Source organism: Ahaetulla prasina, chromosome 2 (genome assembly GCF_028640845.1).
Source record: "Ahaetulla prasina isolate Xishuangbanna chromosome 2, ASM2864084v1, whole genome shotgun sequence".
In the NCBI taxonomy this organism is placed as follows: Eukaryota; Metazoa; Chordata; class Lepidosauria; order Squamata; family Colubridae; genus Ahaetulla; species Ahaetulla prasina.
In genome coordinates this window covers 29,780,957-29,799,720 of record NC_080540.1, presented here as the reverse complement: position 1 = coordinate 29,799,720, position 18,764 = coordinate 29,780,957, and the positions used below count along the sequence as shown (strand labels likewise).

Here is an 18,764-nt window from a genome sequence, read left to right as displayed (position 1 = left end):
AGGCTGGAAAAGGCCCGTTTCCCGACTTCCAGTGGGCCCAGAAGGCCTGAAAATCAGCTGTCCGGTGTGTGCGCTGGAGCTGAGCTCGGCCAACGCTCACGTGCCCCCAGATATGGCTCCATGTGCCACAGGTTCGCCATCCCGGGGCTATACCCTGTCCCCCTCCCCCCTCCAGTAACTTAAAACTTCCCTCCCTGTTGGTTCCAAGGGGATGAGAATACACTGTTCTCCCCCAAACCACTCCCAGCTGTACAGTTCTTGGGGTGGGGGGGATCCTTAAAAGAGAGGTCTTGTTTGCTCTCCTGTTCCCACCTTGTATGGATATCTGGTACTGCTTTGCAGGGCCTGTCTCTGGATGCTCCTAACGATTTCCCCCAAATTAAGAAGGAGGCTCCCTCAGACGCAGCACAGAGGCAGTTCTTCAAGCAGATCTTAGAGAATGAAGATGCCGTATTGCAGGGTAAGACTCAAGAGATAGAGAGATCTCTATCTCTTGATGGTCGGGGGTCTTTCATCTCTCTGGGTAGAGAGGAAACTTCTGAATTATCAGGCCGGGATAGCCCTGGTGAATTTCAGATGTTTGGTTAAAAAAAAAAGTTTAAAAGTTGCAGAGCCTTGAGTGGGTCCTTGGTGCTCTCTGAGCTTGGTTGTAACAGAGTTGGAAGGGACCTTGGAGGTCTTCTAGTCCAACCCCCTGTTTAAGCAAGAAACTGTACCATTTCAGATAAATGGTTGTCCAATCCCTTTTTAAAAACTACCAGCGTTCGAGCATTCACAACTTCTGGAGGCAAGCTGTTCCACTGGTTCATTGTTCTAACTGTCAGGGAATTTCTTCTTAGTCCTGGATTGCTTCTCTCCTTGATTAGTTTCCCTCCATCGCTTCTTGTCCTCCCTTCAGGCGCTTTGGAGAGTAGCTTGGCCCTCTCCTCTTTGTGGCAACCCCTCAAAAATACTGGAAGACTGCTATCGGGTCACCCCAAGTCTTGTCTTTTCATTAAACTAGACCTGGGGTCTGCAACCTTAAACACTCAAAAGAGCCATGTGGACCCGTTTTCCACAGAAAAACAAAACAAAACATGAGGAGCCACGAAACCTGGGTGGGCATGGCCAACTCCACGTCACTTACGCCCACCCAGTCACATGAACCCACCCACGCCAGCCACGCCTAGCCAGCTGGTCATTAGGGAGAGAACCGGTTGTTAAAGAACACCGGGAACCACAAAATTCTTTCTTTCCTTCTTTCTTTCTTTCTTTCTTTCTTTCTTTCTTTCTTTCTTTCTTTCTTTCTGTCTTTCTGTCTTTCTTTCTTTCTTTCTCTCTCTCTCTCTCTCTCTCTCTTTCTCCCCCTCTTTCTCTGTATCTCTCTCTGACTCCCTCTCCACTCTCTCCATATCTCTCCCCCTCTCTCTTCTCCTTTCTCTCCCCCTCTCCCCCCCCCCCTCTGTATCTCTTGGATTTCCAAGGCCAGATGAGGAGTGACTGGGAGGGGGGGCCTGGGCCAGCCAGTGACGGGACAGAGAGACGCATGTGGTGGTGGGTTGCTGACACCCGAACTAGACATACCCAATTCCACCAACTGTTCTTTATATGTTTTAGCCTCCAGTCCCCTAATCATCTTTGTTGCTCTTCACTAACTAACTAACTAGGTAACATCATCAGTGTTTAGGATTAGGATATCGGTGCTAGGACTAGCATTGATGATGTTACCTAATTAGGATAATGAAACATTATGGAAAGGGCCGTAATAGCTCAGGCTGTTAGAAGCCTGTTATTAGAACACAGCAGCCTGCAATTACTGCAGGTTCTAGTCCCACCAGGTCCAAGGTTGACTCAGCCTTCCATCCTTTATAAGGTAGGTAAAATGAGGACCCAGATTGTTGGGGGGGCAATAAGTTGACTTTGTAATTATACAAATAGAATGAGACTATTGCCTTACACGCTGTAAGCCGCCCTGAGTCTTCGGAGAAGGGCGGGATATAAATGTAAATTAAAAAAAAATCTGCAAGAAAACAACCAACCTCAGAAAGCACCCAGGACTCCTCATCTGAACCCTGAACTACAAATATTCTCCTTCATTAGATGCAGAGCCTTTTTAACTCATAAGTCTGTTTTTTTTCCACCGTGGCAACTTTAAGATTATGTGGACCTAAAACAAGATACGGGCAGCCTGAAGAATTCTGGGAGTGAAAATTTACACCTCTTCAAAGTTGCCAAGGTTGAAACATGCTGTCATAAATCATGATCAAGCATGTCTGCAAAGGGGAGGGAGTCAAAAAAAAAAAAAAAAAGGCAAATTAGCACGGTGGCCAAAACCCGCCCAATCAAACCTTTAACTCCCTTTTTCTGTCCGCAAAATTAAGGAAAACCAGCCTTTGGAAGGGTGGGCGGCTGTTAGCAAGATGGAAAGGGAGAAGGAATGTGCGCTCATTGAGGCAACCTTGAAGCCTTCCGTTCTCCTCGCAGTTGCCGTGGCAATACAAATGATGCATTTCTTTCTGTGAAGGCCATAATTCGTCCCTGAGGAGAGTAACGGTAGAAAGTAGACAGAATAACAGAGTTGGAAAGGACCTTGTACGTCTTCTACTCCAACCCCCTCCCTGCTCGAGCAGGAAATCCTAGACCTTTTCAGACAAATGGGTGTCCGGTCTCTTTTTGAAAGCCTCCAGTGATGGAGTGCCCACAGCTCCTGGTGGCAAGTGGTTCCACTGGTTAATTATTGTCCCCACCGTCAGGAAAATTCTCCTTAGTTCTAGATTGCTTCTCTCCTTGAAAAGGCGGGGAAGTAACTTGAAGTTTGTTCATTATCCTTAAGGTAAAGATAAATGTTCCCCTCGCACATATGTGCTAGTCATTCCCGACTCTAGGGGGCGGTGCTCATCTCCGTTTCAAAGCCGAAGAGCCAGCGCTGTCCGAAGATGTCTCTGTGGTCATGTGGCTGGCATGACTAAGTGCCAAAGGCACATGGAACACTGTTAGCTTCCCACCAAAGGTGGTCCCTATTTTTCTACTTGCATTTTTTATGTGCTTTCAAACTGCTAGGTTGGCAGAAGCTGGGACAAGTAACGGGAGCTCACCCCATTACACGGCAGCACTAGGGATTCGAACCGCCGAGCTGCCGACCTTTCAATCGACAAGCTCAGCGTCTTAGCCACTAAGCCACCGCGTCCCCAATTATTCATGCTTACATCATCTATTACCTACACATACGTATGGCTATATCATTTTCTTCTGTTTTCCGGAAGCGTATAAATACGATTGCATCCTTTTGTCTGTAGGCCTCCTTCCCGCCATTTTCTGAAGGGATTTTCCTCCAGGCTGCACTGAGTATATACTAACTGCAATGAGCCTTGATTGTGGAAACCATCTTGAGATGTTCAATACCTCTCTGTGCAGAAGTCCCTGCTAGTCACAGTTTTATGATAAAAGACAATTCTCCTCAGCAACTTTTACCGTTAATTGTAAAAAAATAAAATGCACACTTATTTTGTACAGTAGAAGTAAGGCACGGTAGTCCTTGATTTAACAGTTTGTTTAGTGGCCGTTCAAAGTTAAACTGCACTGAAATAGTGACTTACAATCATTTGTCACGTGATTTCCATTTGGATGCTCGACAGCTGACTCACATTTATGACAGTTGCCGGGTCCTCAGAGTCATGTGATCCCCTTTTGCGACCTTCTGACAAGCAAAGTCAATGGGGAATCCAAACTCACTTAACAACCGGGTTACTAACTTAACAACCGCAGCGATTCACTCAACAAGCGTGGCGAGAAAAGTCATAAAATGGGGGCAAAACTCACTTAACAGATTTCTTAGCAACATAAATGTTGGGCTCGGTTGTGGTCGTAAATCGAGGACTAGCTGTATCTGGAAGCTGTAAGAGAAATACAACTTACAAGCTGAGTCTGGCAGTAAAATTTGAAAATCTCTTTTCAGTTCAGATATACCACATTTCCCAATTGCTTAAAATGTCTGGAGGGGTGAGGTGCTTTATTTCCGTCACTGACCGGGGTTTACATGCCATAAACCATGGAAATAAAATATAAATGCAGGAGATCCTCGACTTACAATCATTCACTTAGTGACCCTGTCAGACTGTCTCTGATCTTATTTAGGAAAGAAAACACCTTGAGTTCATTTGAAAATAAAGAAAAGTACTTTTACTAAATACATCTGGAACACAGCCGTGGATAGTTGAATCTGAGACAAAATATGGCCAACATCCCATATCCCCTCATTAGTCCCTCCTTCCCACAAGAGGTCAGGCAGGGCTGGGCCAATGCTAGCTCCCTATCGCCCCCCCCAAACTTCTTCCAAAGGTCTCCGGCTGCTTGGCATGTCAGGAATGCCGTTTTCGTTGGAAAGCCCGCACATCTGGTTTTCATGCTGATTTCAAACCTTTCCTCCCCCCCTCTCCTTTTTTAATGTCAGACGACACTCTTAAAGGGCCCTCTTCTCCTTTCCTGTATAGGATAGTAATAAACCTTAAGTCCATGAGGTATTTTACATTAAACATAATAACATTGCAATCTAACTACTAAATATAAAATGCACAAATAGAAGTGAAGATTGGAGTGGAGGGTGACAGACCCCTTGAAGTTAGTGTTGTGTCTCGTCCGATCTCACCACCACAGCCGGGGTCTGCTTATCTGCTTCCGAACGCTGAAGAATGTCCTAGCATGCCTCCCGGCCCCAGCCCTGGCTCCATACCCAGACAGGCTGAGGAGGGGGCATCTCCCGGCCCCAGCCCTGGCTCCATGCCCAGACAGGCTGAAGAAGAGCAAGTATCTCCAGCCCCCAGCTCTGGCTCCATGCCCAGGCAAACGGAGCAACTAGACCCCTCCCCCTCCTCCACAGCATGTGAGCCTGAGGAAGGTCAATTACCAACAGCTGCCGACTGGAGTGACCCTCGGGTCAGAAGACTTGATAGGCGGAGGCAACAGAAGGAAGGGAGGGGCAGGCCTGGATAAGTGCTGAGTCATGGAGCCACACCCCATGGCCTATATAAAGGATCTGCTTTCTGGCATTCTCTGAGTCAGGCAAAGTCTAAACATATCTTGCTGAAGTCACTTTCTGGTCTCCTGCCTGCCCTGAGGACTTTGCTAGGACTTTGGCAGAGCTGCAGAGGCACGCCTGATTCGGATTTCCCTGACCCGGCCGTCAGCGGAGGAGTGGGACACGACAGTTAGAATGGCACTGAAAAGTGACAAACATTTTTTCTCGCAACGGTTGCAGTGCTATCTCCGTGGTCACATGATCAAAATTTGGATGCTTGGCAACCAGCTCATATTTACGACGGTCGCAGCGTCATGTGATCCGCTTTTGCAACCTCCTGACAAGCAAAGTCAATGGGGAAGCCAGATTCACTTAAACAACCGTCTTCCTAATTGAACAACTGCACTGTTTCACTTAACAACTGTGGCAAGAAAGATTGTAAAATGGGGCGAAACTTGCTTAACAACTGTCTCACTTAGTGAGGGATATTTTGGGCTCAGTTGTCATAAGGTGAGGATTATCTGTAGCATAAAATGGAATAAAAGATAATAATAGTAAATAAATAATAAATAGAACACAGCCCACAGAGGTGAATGATTTTGAACTCCAAGACTACTACCCTGTTTCCCCGAAAATAAGACCCAACCGAAAAATAAACCCTAGCATGATTTTTCACGATGCTCATAATATAAGCCCTACCCCAAAATAAGCCCCAGTTAAGATTATCAGCCAGGTGGATGCATTTAGTACCGTATTTCCCCCAAAATAAGACTTAACCAGAAAATAAGCCCTAATGCGTCTTTTGGAGCAAAAAGTAATATAAGACTCGGTCTTATTTTGGGGGTACTACGGATTCGGGGGCAGGGGAAAACAATGGTAAATTAAATAAACAATTGTAAAAAAAATAAATAGGGTTAGGAGTGGGAAGCTCTTGAGTTAAACAGACTCGTAAGACCTGTGTAGTTGTTGTGACCCAGACCCAAGTAGGTAGTAATAAACTTAGTCCATGGAAAAACAAACTTTATTCGAACAGCTGGAAATTACGTCATTCCCTGCGTTGTTCAAGTCAAAGTAAAACAAATGCCTCCCAACACAAATTCCTTGGTATCTAACAAACCTTAGTCCAATTAGGCAAACTGCCAAAGGCTCTTCCTGGCAAATGTCCAGAAGCCACAAAAACAAAGACGTACATGAAACAAGACGGAGCAAAAGATGAGCTACCAACGTTGTTTTCCAGCAAAGCTGAAACACCGGTGCTGATCTGTTTTAAGCCTGATGGGAGGGGCCAATCATCTCATGGCCCTACTCCCGAGTTGTCCTCTCTGCTTGAGCTGCTCTTGCCTTCTGGCAGCTCTTGTCATGCGTGCATTAGGAACAGGCTCCTTCTGTTCCTCTGCCTCAGTACTATCAGGCTCTGGAGGCTCTGGAGTCCACACCTCACTTCCCAATGGCCCTGGCCTCACCTCAGCCTCATCGCTGTCTGATTCCGTTGCCAGCTCCGGAGGCTGCTGACGGACCACAACAGTAGCATCTCTATAGAGATTGCAGTATGTAAATGTCACAATGCAGGTAGTCCTCGACTTACGATCACAATTGAGCCTAAAATTTATGTTGATAAGTGACGAATTTGTTAGGTGAGGTTTGCCTCCAATTTACAACATTCCTTGCCACATTTGTAAAGTGAATCACTGCAGTTGTTAAATTAGTAACACAGAGTCTGGCTTCCCCATTGACTTTGTGTCCTGTCCCCCTCGCCTCAGTCCGAGCGATGACTTAATTAGCTGGCAACTATCAGCTTCTGGCAGCAAACTAGCGAGCGTCTGCCAAGTGTCTCTGTTATCTCTCTTGATGCCGATGAGTCAACCAGGAACAAACAGTACTTCAGCTCTAGTTAAGCAGTCGATTTGCTTGCCACGAAGTGGTATAGCAGCCTTTGCTGCTTTTATATCCTGTGGGGTGTGGCTCCATGACTCAGCACTTCCTAGGCCTGCCCCACCCTTGCTTCTGTTGTTCCTGCCTCTCCTGACTACGAAACCTAGGGTCCAGCCAGGCCTGATTGCCATCAGAAAGAGTCAGGGGACAGAGGCCTCGTTATCTCCTTCACCTGGCATGCCTCTGGCTCCTGGAGCTGAGCCAGAGGAGCTGGTGCTCAGAGGTAAGTCCTGATGGCCCTTCCCCCTCATTTTCAGAGTCACTTTCTGGCAGGGGGCCCGGCTCGGGGGGTGCAGACACAACACTTTGCTTGTCAGAAGGTCGCAAAAGGGGATCGTGTGATCCCGGGACACCGCACCTGTCATAAATATTAGTCTGTCACCAAGCGTATGAATGTAAATCCTGTGACCATGGAGGATGCTGCTGCAGCAGCCCTAAGAGTGAAAAATGGTCATCCGTCACTTTTTTTTAGCGCCGTTGTAACTTCAAACGGTCACTAAACGAACTGTCGTACGTTGAGGACGACTTGTTCAATAAAAGGCTCGCAGCAGAATTTTTTCAAAAAGTGTTCATTTCTGTCACCGCAACTTTGCAGACCCCAATGGATTGGAGGGTCAGTTGTCTACTGAGGATAGTGGGAAAAGAAACCCATATTGAAGTAATAAACAAACCAGGGTTTATTGGAACATCTGAGCTGTGTGAATCCAAGAAAAAACAAGGGCTTTGTAGTGTCTCCAGGTTGGGTCTTGTCAAGTGGTGAAAGTCGTTTTTTTACTACCGGTTCTGTGGGTGTGGCTTGGTGGGCGTGGCAGGGGAAGGATACTGCAAAATCTCCACTCCTTCCCCACTCCTGGGGAAAGGATATTGTAAAATCTCCATTCCCACCCCACTCCTGAGGGAAGGATATTGCAAAATCTCCATTCCCACCCCAGTCCTGAGGGAAGGATATTGCAAAATCTCCATTCCCACCCCACTCTTGAGGGAAGGATATTGCAAAATCTCCATTCCCATCCCACTCCTGAGGGAAAGATATTGCAAAATTTGCATTCTCACCCCACTCGGGGGCCAGCCAGAGGTGGCATTTGCCGGTTCTCCGAACTACTCAAAATTTCCGCTACCGGTTCTCCAGAACCTGCTGGATTTCACCCCTGGTCTTGTCCTGATTGGCCTTTTCACATGCAAATGAAACAACCCCTTTCCACTACATTTTTGTCCATGTACAGGCAATGAGAAATCTTTGATGGGGCCTCCCGAGATGTCTGCTCTTGTTTCTAGAGAGTGGTCTGCTTCAACCCAGCCAGCTATGGTAAGAATAAAGGGGTCTCGAGGGGGTGAGGTCATCAAAAATGGGTCAGCCATTTTGCATGGTTTCCTGGATGGCCACTGACCCCTTTCTCCTTCCCTCCATTTTCTTTGCCTCTCCTCCCTCTTTTCCTTTTTTTTTTTTTCTTCTCCAGGCTCCGCTGTCTTTTGAGGACGTGGCTGTGTATTTCACAGACGAAGAGTGCCCTTTGCTGAATGCAAGCCAGGTGGCTCTGCAGCTGGAGGTCATGGTGGAGAATTATCAAAGCCTGACCTCTTTGGGTGAGTCCTCCCATGTTTTATCCCAACAGGCTTTTTTTTTTCTTTTCTTTTTTTTTGCATTTATATCCCGCCCTTCTCCGAAGACTCAGGGCGGCTTACACTATGTCAAGCAATAGTCTTCATCCATTTGTATATTATATACAAAGTCAACTTTTATTGCCCCCAACAATCTGGGTCCTCATTTTACCTACCTCATAAAGGATGGAAGGCTGAGTCAACCTTGGGCCTGGTGGGACTTGAACCTGCATTAATTGCAAGCAGCTGCTGTTAATAACAGACTGTCTTTAGCAGTCTGAGCCACCAGAGGCCCAAAGGTGCTTTTTTCTTCAGGAGTCAACTGGACTTTCTTGTTTTTTTTCTTTTGAAGACGTTTTGCTTCTCATCCCAGAAGCTTCTTCAGCTCTGACAGGATAATGGGGGATGGAAGGATTTATATCCCTTGCAGACAGCTGGTCATTTGCATCCTTTTAGAGCCAGGGGTCTCCAACCTTGGTCCCTTGAAGACTTGTGGACTTCAACTCCCAGAGTTCCTCAGCCAGCTTTGCTGGCTGAGGGACTCTGGGAGTTGAAGTCCACAAGTCTTCAAGGGACCAAGGTTGGAGACCCCTGTTTTAGAGGGTCGTTGAAACCCTTGGAGGTTTATCTGTGTCCTCAGGGTGACCTGAATGGTGCTGCTGGTTCCTGTAGTCTCTAATTATTTTTTTTAAATTTACATTTATATCCCGCCCTTCTCCAAAGACTCAGGGCAGTTTATATTGTGTAAGGCAATAGTCTCATCCTATTTGTATATTTATATACAAAGTCAACTTGTATTGCCCCCCCCAGCAATCTGGGTCCTCATTTTACCTGCCTTATAAAGGATGGAAGGCTGAGTCAACCTTGGGCCTGGTGGGACTCGAGCCTGCAGTAATTGCAGGCAGCTGTGTTTAATAACAGGCTATCTTACAGCCTGAGCCACCCACGGCACAGTTAAGATTGTCAGTGAGAGAGTTGCATTTAGTACCGTATTCCCCCCCCCCCCCCAAATAAGCCCTAACTGGAAAATAAGCCCTAATGCGTCTTTGGGAGCAAAAATTAATATAAGACCTGGGCTTATTTTCAGGGAAACACAGTATTGAGTGAGGTTCCGCCTATGCCAGGGGTCTCCAACCTTGGTCTCTTTTAAGATTTGTGGACTTTAACTCCCAGAGTTCCTCAGCCAGCTTTGCTGAGGAACTCTGGGAGTTAAAGTCCACAAGTCTTAAAAGAGCCAAGTTTGCAGACCCCTGATCTACGCTATACCTGTGCATTTGTTTTTTCTTGCCTAAATGTAGTACCTTACCTATCTCTCACCAAAGACTTTTTTTTTTTTCCATATTGATACTTTCTCTCCCACCCCCCCACCCCCATGTTTTCTCTTGGTTTCCTCTTATTCTAGGGAGGGAGGCATGGTGGAATGAGGATGAGGATGAACCACCAAAAGTGTCCTTAAAAAGAGCCAGATCCATCCAGGAGGGACTGCAGAGCGAAGGCACGGAGGAACGGGTCAAGGTCTTGAGATGGGACGAATTCTCTCTTTCGGAAATCGATCCTATCCAAGGTGTAATGGGACCCCCGCAAAGATATCCGGGCAACGCACCTTTGGCATCCGCAAGCGGGAACTTTTGCAAAACACCGATCCAAGCGAAACCGAGCATGAGAAACGCCTCCTTTGTTTCGAAGACCGTGGATTCCCCTGAAACGCCCGCCCAAGGGAAAATAGCTCAGAAACCCAGAATGAATACGTGTCCCATCTGTGGGAAAAGCTTCGCTCATAGGTCCCTTCTGCACGAACACGAGAGAATCCACGCCAGGGAGAAGCCCTTCAAATGCAACGAATGTGGCATCAGCTTCAGTCAGCTGGCAACCCTGACCTCTCACAAACGCATCCACACGGGGGAGAAACCCTATCAATGCATGGCGTGCGGAAAGAGTTTTAGTCATAGCATCACTCTCCATTCGCATCGAAGGAGCCACAAAATTTAAAGCACGCCGAAGCGGCAAAGGCCGCCGCCGCGTTCAAAATCCGAAAGCTTCCGAAACAGCAACATTTTGTGCAGGGCAGAAACTGATGGTTATCTTCGTCGTGGAAAGTACCTCAAGCTTTAGGTACAAACTCTGACAAATCTCTATAAATAGCCTTTTTTGGAGGGGAGGAGGGTGGGGGGCAGCTACCTGAAATGTGGATTTGGATTCTTTTTTTCTTCCCCGCCCCAACACGAATCTCCCGGAGTTCTTTTTAGCTAGTTTTATGAATGGAGAGAGAGATTGGATTTATTTAATGATTAATCTTAAATGCTTTTATATCTGTTTTTTTTTTCCTACTACTGTAAGCCATCCAGAGAAAACTCAAGGAGGTGAGTTGGGCAGCATTTAAACACTAACTGAAAGAATAAATAAATAAATGAGAATCCTAGTTGGTGAATTCATTTCGGTGTACGTCTATGGAGAGTCTCGGTCATCCAAGATCCTGGTTTTCCCAGAGGTACTTTTTCAAGAAGTAACTATAGACTTTCTGGTTTCTCTTTGAAGATGTTTCAACTTCTCATCCAAGAAGCTTCTTCGGCTCTGACTGGACAGTGGGGAATGGAAGGTTTTATACTCCTTGCAGACAGCCGGTCATTTGCATTCTCAATCTGAATCTACTCCAGACACAAACTGAGCAACGTGGTATATGCAGTACAGTGCAGTGAGCCATGTGCAGATCTGTACGTTGGGGAAACAAAACAACCACTTCATAAATGCATGGCCCAGCACAGGAGAACAAACCCATCAGGACAAGATTCAGCACTCCATCTGTACTAAACAACAAAAGCCACTCTTGAAGAGAGCAAAAGTCCACATTTTAAACAGAGAGAACCGCTGGTTTGAAAGGGGTCAAAGACAGTGGTGAAATCCTCCGCAGGTTGCCATTGGGGGCCTCTGTGGCTCAACAGACTAATGCAGTCTGTTATTAACAGCAGCGGAGAAGGGCAGGATATAAATGTAAATAAATAAATAAATAAATAAATAAATTGGTTTGCTGCCTGCACATGCCAAACTCGCACACATATGCAGTGCATGACAAACACACTGTGCACACATGCAGTGTGCACCACACGCACGCTACACGCACATGCGCAATGCGCACCAAATGCATGCTTCGTGCGGAAAAAGGAACCTTTTGAAGGTAAGTAGAACAGCGAGGCGGGGGGACAGCTATACTGCGTGATTTACTGTAGATTCACTAGAAAGCAGGAATATAAATCTCACCGCACAGCTGATTGTCGGAAATACCAGTTTGAACCGGTAGCTTTTTTTTTTTACTACCACTTCACCCGAACCGGTGTGAACCGGTAGCATTTCACCTGGGTCAAAGAGGCCATCTATGTCAAAATTACACACACACACACACCCTCCCTCAACACGGGGGAAGGGATACGACATCATCTATCTCTAGTCGACAGCACAGTTCTTTCAACAGTTCCAAGAAGGCTCCACACCCATTTGCACCACTCGGGTGACCCTGGGGACATAAATAAACCTCCAGGTGGCCTCAACGACTCTCTAAAAAGGATGCAAATGACCAACTGTTTGCAAGGAGCATCAATCCTTCCCTTCCCCACCAGCCAGCCAGAGGTGAAGAAGCTTCTTGGATGAGAAGCGAAATGTCTTCAGAGAAAAACCAGATAGTCTAGTTACCTCTTGAAAAAAAAGCACCTTTGGAACATTTCAATGTATGTTGGGGCGAGAGCCAGTTTGGTGTGTAGTAATTTTAAGACAACAGCGAGGAAGCCAAGTTTTGGGAGATGCAGGAGAAGGTTAGAAATAAACATCACATGAGCGTGAAGAAAGAGAGCAAACACAAAATCAGGACACTAAACTCTAGATATTGTTTACATACAACTTCACTTCAGGGTAAAAAAAAAAAATGGAATGGAAGGGGAGAGAGTGAGAGCAATATCACTTAGGCTTATACGGGTAATCCTCAACGACCAAACTTGAGCCCCAAATTTATGTCGCTAGGTGAAACATTTGGTAAGTGAACTTTGCTCCATTTTACGACCTTTCTTGCCACAGCTATTAAATGAATCACTGTGGTTGTTAAATCAGCAACACGATTGTTAAGGGAATCTGTCTTCCCCATTGGCTTGTCACATCGCAGTGGAACCACTGCGGCCTTCATAAATATGAGCCAGTTGCTAAGTGTCCTGGGTTTGATCATGTGACCATGGGGATGCCGCAATGGTCATAAGTGGAAAAACAAGTCATAGGTCACCTTTTTCAGTGCCATTGTAACTTGGAACGGTTGTAAGTCGAGGACTGCTAGTATATCACCCCATAGGGTTTTACAGCCTTCTGAATGATTTAAGGTCAACACATTGCCCCCAACAATCTGGGTCCTCATTTTACCAACCTCGGAAGGATGGAAAGCTGAGTCAACCTTGAGCTGGTCAGGATTGAACTTTAGGGTAAGAGTGTTAACTTGCAATACTGCACTTTAACCACTGTCCCTCCAGAGCACTGCGTGTGCCCACAATTTCAGCAGTGAAATGAACTTTAAAGGACATTGGCAGACTCCTAATGGGGAGAGCGTCAGGGTTCCAAGGCACACCCCCAACGAAATAAAGCTCTGAGGCTTGCGGTTCCTCAAAGTTCCAATTTATTAGAGATGTCATGTTGGCACAGCTGGGAAAACCCTAATCTGAAAGCTTCCAGGTTTTCCACACCCAGTTGACAGTTCACAGACCCCCCCCCCCACAAGTTCATCACATTGTCCAATCAACTCTTCACACTCAATTGCATACAATCTTCAGGCAGTTTCCATCAGACACAGGATGTCCTTGAATAGGGAATGTCGTTATGACTAACTTTCTACTGCTCCAACAACAACCCCCTCCCAACTTCCCCAGCTAAAATATGTGGCAGTTAAGAAGCAATAAAGAAAATTGTCTTCTAAAACTGACAGAGAAATCGTAGAGTTTGGAGGGTAGAAAGGGTTTCAGCAGACATCAAATAATTTCCAGAGGGGAGAAACCACATAGATGTACAGGATGTTGGAAACGGGAAAGAAACACTATTTGCCTAGAGCAGTATAACAATTTAACAAGTGTGGACTTCAACTTCCAGAATTCTCCAGCCAACATGCAGGGAGGGTTTTGTGGTTCGGATGGTGGGAATAAAAAGCTAGAGAAATACAGTACTGGCCAAAATTGTGGAAACCTTTTGGGAAAATTGTATTTTCTAAAACTAGCTAATAACATCCCTTTTTTCTTTGAGTAGCACCATAAAATTATATATCAATGGAAAGATCATTTAATCAAGAATGTAATGCAATAACTTATGGAGGATTTGCTGTTAGAATAGCAGTTAAGGCAGCGGTTCTCAACCTGTGGGTCGTGACCCTGTTGGGGGTCGAATGACAATTTGCCAGGGGTTGCCTAAGACCATCGGAAATACGGGAAGTATACTTGCGAGTCGAAGAATCGCGCTCCAATGGTTGACTCCACAAGCCAGCTGCAGGCTCTTCAAATCGCTAGCCGAATTCGGCTTCAGGCGCGATGAATTAAAAAAGAACGAAATCTTTGATGTCTCCCTCTCAAGCCAGCTGCAATCACTCCCAATCGCTAGCCTAATCTGGCTTCAGGCGCGATAAACTTAATAGGGGAGGAGTCTCCGCTTTAATGCCTCCGTCCTTAAGGCAATCGCAAGCAGTTCAGATCGCGAGCCAATACGGCTTCAGGTGTGATACATTAAAAAAAAACCAGTTTGTCGCTTTTCCCCCCCCTTCTGCGGCTGCTGAGGCGCGCTGAGATCGGTTGGAGTCGCCACATCGTGGGGAATTGTATTAAAGGGGTCGCAGCACTATAAAGGTTGAGAACCCCTGAGTTAAGGTATAAAGAAGAAAAAAACACAGAAAAAAATGAGACATACAAAAATTACCATGTCATTTAATACTTAGTTGGGCAACCTTTAGCATGAATGACGGCCTTACGTCTTCCCATGGAGTGAACCAAGTCGCTTAGTTCTGCAGCTGTTATAATGTGAAACCAAGATTGAAGGATGGCTTCTATTAACTGGGTTTTATTGCTGGGTTGCTTCTGACTAGTAAGTTTCTTTAGTTGACTCCATAGATTTTCAATTGGGTTAAGGGGCCATTCCAGCAGTGGAATAGGGGTCAGCGTTCCAGAAAACCCCCTCCCCAAGTAAAAACTCCGAAGCAGGCATCTTTCAAAGTTCTTTTATTAGGATAGGTAAACTGGCACATCTGGGAAAATCCAAATCTGAGAGATCCGGGTTTTTCCTCAGTAAATCAAAACTTGAAACCTAACCCTTAATTCCTCTGCCAATTACATGCTCCAATCGCCAACCGTCCCATCTCGAGACATCACTCCAACCACTCCTCCTCCAGCTGCAGGACCGGCCTGATCTTGATGGGCAGGAAGAATGTTTTTGTGTCTAATGGGCCCCTCTACTAACTGCCCCTCCCTCCTACTTTCCCACCCATGGGAAAGTGGAAGCAGGAAACCTTTCGGCCTGGTATGGCTTCCAATGCTGACAACAGGATTATCTTGAAACTCCCCCAAAATAGTGGTGTTATTAGTCATCAAACCTCAAAAATGCAGTTTTTCCAAAAGGTTTCCACAATTTTGGCCACTACTGTATTCCTCTGTGTGCCTACATTGCTAGCCACCCGTTCTTGCAACGGGTATAAAACTTCTCCCAAAAAAAACCAGGTATAAATTTCTTCTAAAACTAAAATCCTACGGCATTTCAGGACCTCTTCACAATTGGATAACTGCTTTCCTGTCAAACAGACCACAACAAGTGGTCAAAATTGGCAACACTCTATCAAATCCTGTTCCTGTCAAAAGTGGCGTTCCCCAAGGCAGCGTTCTTGGAGCAACGCTCTTCATATTATACATTAATAATCTCTGTGACCAAATTACAAGTAATTGTGTTCTCTTTGCTGATGATGTCAAACTATTTAACACCACCAACAACCTAGCTACCTTTCAAAAAGACCTTGACTTTGTATCTGAATGGTCTAAAACTTGGCAACTCCAAATCTCTACCAGCAAATGTTCAGTCTTACATATTCGAAAAAAGAACCTAAACACTAAGTACAAGCTTGATGGACATTATCTTACAGATGACCCCCACTCTGTTAAAGACCTTGGAGTTTTCATATCAAATGACCTAAGTGCCAAAGCCCACTGCAACCACATAGCAAAAAAGCCTCTAAGAGTTATAAACCTAATTTTACGCAGCTTCTTTTCCAAAAATTCTACACTACTAACCAGAGCATACAAAACATTTGCTAGACCTATTCTTGAATACAGCTCACCTGTCTGGAACCCATACCACATCTCTGACATTAATACAATTGAACGCGTCCAGAAATATTTTACAAGAAGAGTTCTCCGCTCCTCTGTAAACAACAAAATACCTTATACCACCGGACTTGAAATCCTGGGCTTAGAAAATATAGAACTCCGCCGACTCCGACAAGACCTGTGTTTAACACACAGAATCATCTATTGCAATGTCCTTCCTGTAAAAGACTACTTCAGCTTCAATCGCAATAATACAAGAGCAAACAATAGATTCAAACTTAATGTTAACCGCTTCAATCTTGATTGCAGAAAATATGACTTCTGTAACAGAGTTGTTAACGCTTGGAACTCACTACCTGACTCTGTGGTCTCTTCTCAAAATCCCAAAATCTTCAATCAAACACTGTTTACTATTGACCTTACCCCATTCCTAAGAGGACTATAAGGGGCGTGCATAAGAGCACAAAAGTGCCTACAGTTCCTGTCCTATTGTTCCCTTTCATTATATCAAATTAATATAGTTGTTGCATACTTTTGCTTATATATACGTTTATATGATGTGTTGTTGTTTTATGTCAATATTTGTGTATACTGTTGTGACAATAAAATTAGGAAAAAAAACATATTTCACGTGCAATAAACTGCTTGCTGCTTCACTTCACGACTGTCAAATTTCTGATTGGTGAGTCTTTTCTCCCAAAAAAAACTTAACTATGCTCACTGGAGAAGAGCCTAATGCTGGGAAAGATTGAGGGCAAGAGAAGAAGGGGACGACAGAGAACGAGGTGGCTGGATGGAGTCACTGAAGCAGTAGGCATGAGTTTAAATGAACTCCAGAGGATGGTAGAGGACAGGAAGGCCTGGAGGAATGTTGTCCATGGGGTCGCGATGGGTTGGACATGACTTCGCAACAACAATAATCCCCCTAGCTGGATGCAATGAGACAGAATCCCACTTCTTTCTTAGTCACAGTGAGCTCCTCTTCATTCTCCCAGAATCCTCCAGTGCCCTTTTGTGCTTCTGGAATTCTTTTCTGTTTCCTGGCTCTCTTCCATTCTGCTTCTAAGCTGCAGCAACCCTAGTACATGATTTTTAACAAGTGCCAGCTGTGAAGGTCTACTCTTCTTATCAAAGTACAGTGAAATCACTCTTGATCTTAACTGCTTTTAGGATTTGGAGGTAAATTACACTTATGGAGATTCTTAGTCATGGTTGTCCCAAAGGTGTTTTTTTTCCAAGCTTAACTTGAAAGAAGGGCTCCTGCAATCTTGAGCTGCAAATATTCCTTTATTGAATATCTTCCCTTGGTTACTAAATTTATCCCTTCTTTTCCGTCCCCAAAATACAACCAGCCTCAACTTAGCCCAACGCTAAACCACAAAAGGAAGTTTGACACTAAGCCAGCTTAGTAACAAAATACCTTATCCCACCAGACTTGAAATCCTAGGCTTAGAAAACTTGGAACTCCGTCGCCTTCGACAAGACCTAAGCTTAACTCACAGAATCATCTATGGTAATGTCCTTCCTGTTAAAGACTACTTCAGCTTCAATTGCAATAATACTAGAGCAACTAATAGATTTAAACTTAATGTCAACCGCTTTAATCTAGATTGCAGAAAATATGACTTCTGCAACAGAATCATCAGTGCTTGGAATACTTTACCTGACTCTGTGGTCTCTTCCCATAATCCTAAAAGCTTTAACCAAAAACTTTCTACTATTGACCTCACCCCATTCCTAAGAGGACCATAAGGGGCGTGCATAAGAGCACAAAAGTGCCTACCGTTCCTGTCCTATTGTTTTTCTTTTCTTCTTCCTATATACATGCTTATACCTCCTTATATTCACCCATATATGTGTTTATTTACTATATAATCTTTTTGTATGATACCTACATTTATTGTTGTGACAAAATAAATAAATAAATAAAATAAAGGTGTTTTTTTTCAAGCTTAACTTGAAAGAAGGGCTCCTGCAATCTTGAGCTGCAAATATTCCTTTATTGAATATCTTCCCTTGGTTACTAAATTTATCCCTTCTTTTCCGTCCCCAAAATACAACCAGCCTCAACTTAGCCCAACACTAAACCACAAAAGGAAGTTTGACACTAAGCCAGCTTAGTAACAAAATACCTTATCCCACCAGACTTGAAATCCTAGGCTTAGAAAACTTGGAACTCCGTCGCCTTCGACAAGACCTAAGTTTAACTTACAGAATCATCTATGGTAATGTCCTTCCTGTTAAAGACTACTTCAGCTTCAATTGCAATAATACTAGAGCAACTAATAGATTTAAACTTAATGTCAACCGCTTTAATCTAGATTGCAGAAAATATGACTTCTGCAACAGAATCATCAGTGCTTGGAATACTTTACCTGACTCTGTGGTCTCTTCCCATAATCCTAAAAGCTTTAACCAAAAACTTTCTACTATTGACCTCACCCCATTCCTAAGAGGACCATAAGGGGCGTGCATAAGAGCACAAAAGTGCCTACCGTTCCTGTCCTATTGTTTTTCTTTTCTTCTTCCTATATACATGCTTATACCTCCTTATATTCACCCATATATGTGTTTATTTACTATATAATCTTTTTGTATGATACCTACATTTATTGTTGTGACAAAATAAATAAATAAATAAAATAAAGGTGTTTTTTTTCAAGCTTAACTTGAAAGAAGGGCTCCTGCAATCTTGAGCTGCAAATATTCCTTTATTGAATATCTTCCCTTGGTTACTAAATTTATCCCTTCTTTTCCGTCCCCAAAATACAACCAGCCTCAACTTAGCCCAACACTAAACCACAAAAGGAAGTTTGACACTAAGCCAGCTTAGTATGCGGTGCCAAAGTCACCGCCTGCCCGCCTCGTCTCAACGCGGATCCTGTTACTTCTGCGCATCTGATCTGCGCAAAGCAGTTTTT

General features: G+C 44.6%; 1 protein-coding gene across 3 annotated transcripts in view; it reads left to right on the top strand.

The window, feature by feature from the left end:
* The window catches only part of LOC131189843 (zinc finger and SCAN domain-containing protein 32-like), a 35,576-nt gene extending 24,508 nt beyond the window's left edge, over nt 1-11,068 (top strand). For 2 of the 3 annotated variants that reach the window (XM_058166363.1, XM_058166362.1), the window contains exons 3-6: nt 343-460; nt 8,149-8,231; nt 8,383-8,509; nt 9,927-11,067. In XM_058166363.1, the coding sequence (XP_058022346.1) occupies nt 343-460; nt 8,149-8,231; nt 8,383-8,509; nt 9,927-10,513 (915 nt within the window). In that variant the 3' untranslated portion in view covers nt 10,514-11,067. Of the gene's footprint in view, nt 1-342; nt 461-8,148; nt 8,232-8,382; nt 8,510-9,926 lie in introns of all 3 variants that reach the window. The other variant, XM_058166364.1, reaches the window with a different exon arrangement.
* The last annotated feature ends 7,696 nt before the right edge of the window (nt 11,069-18,764 follow it).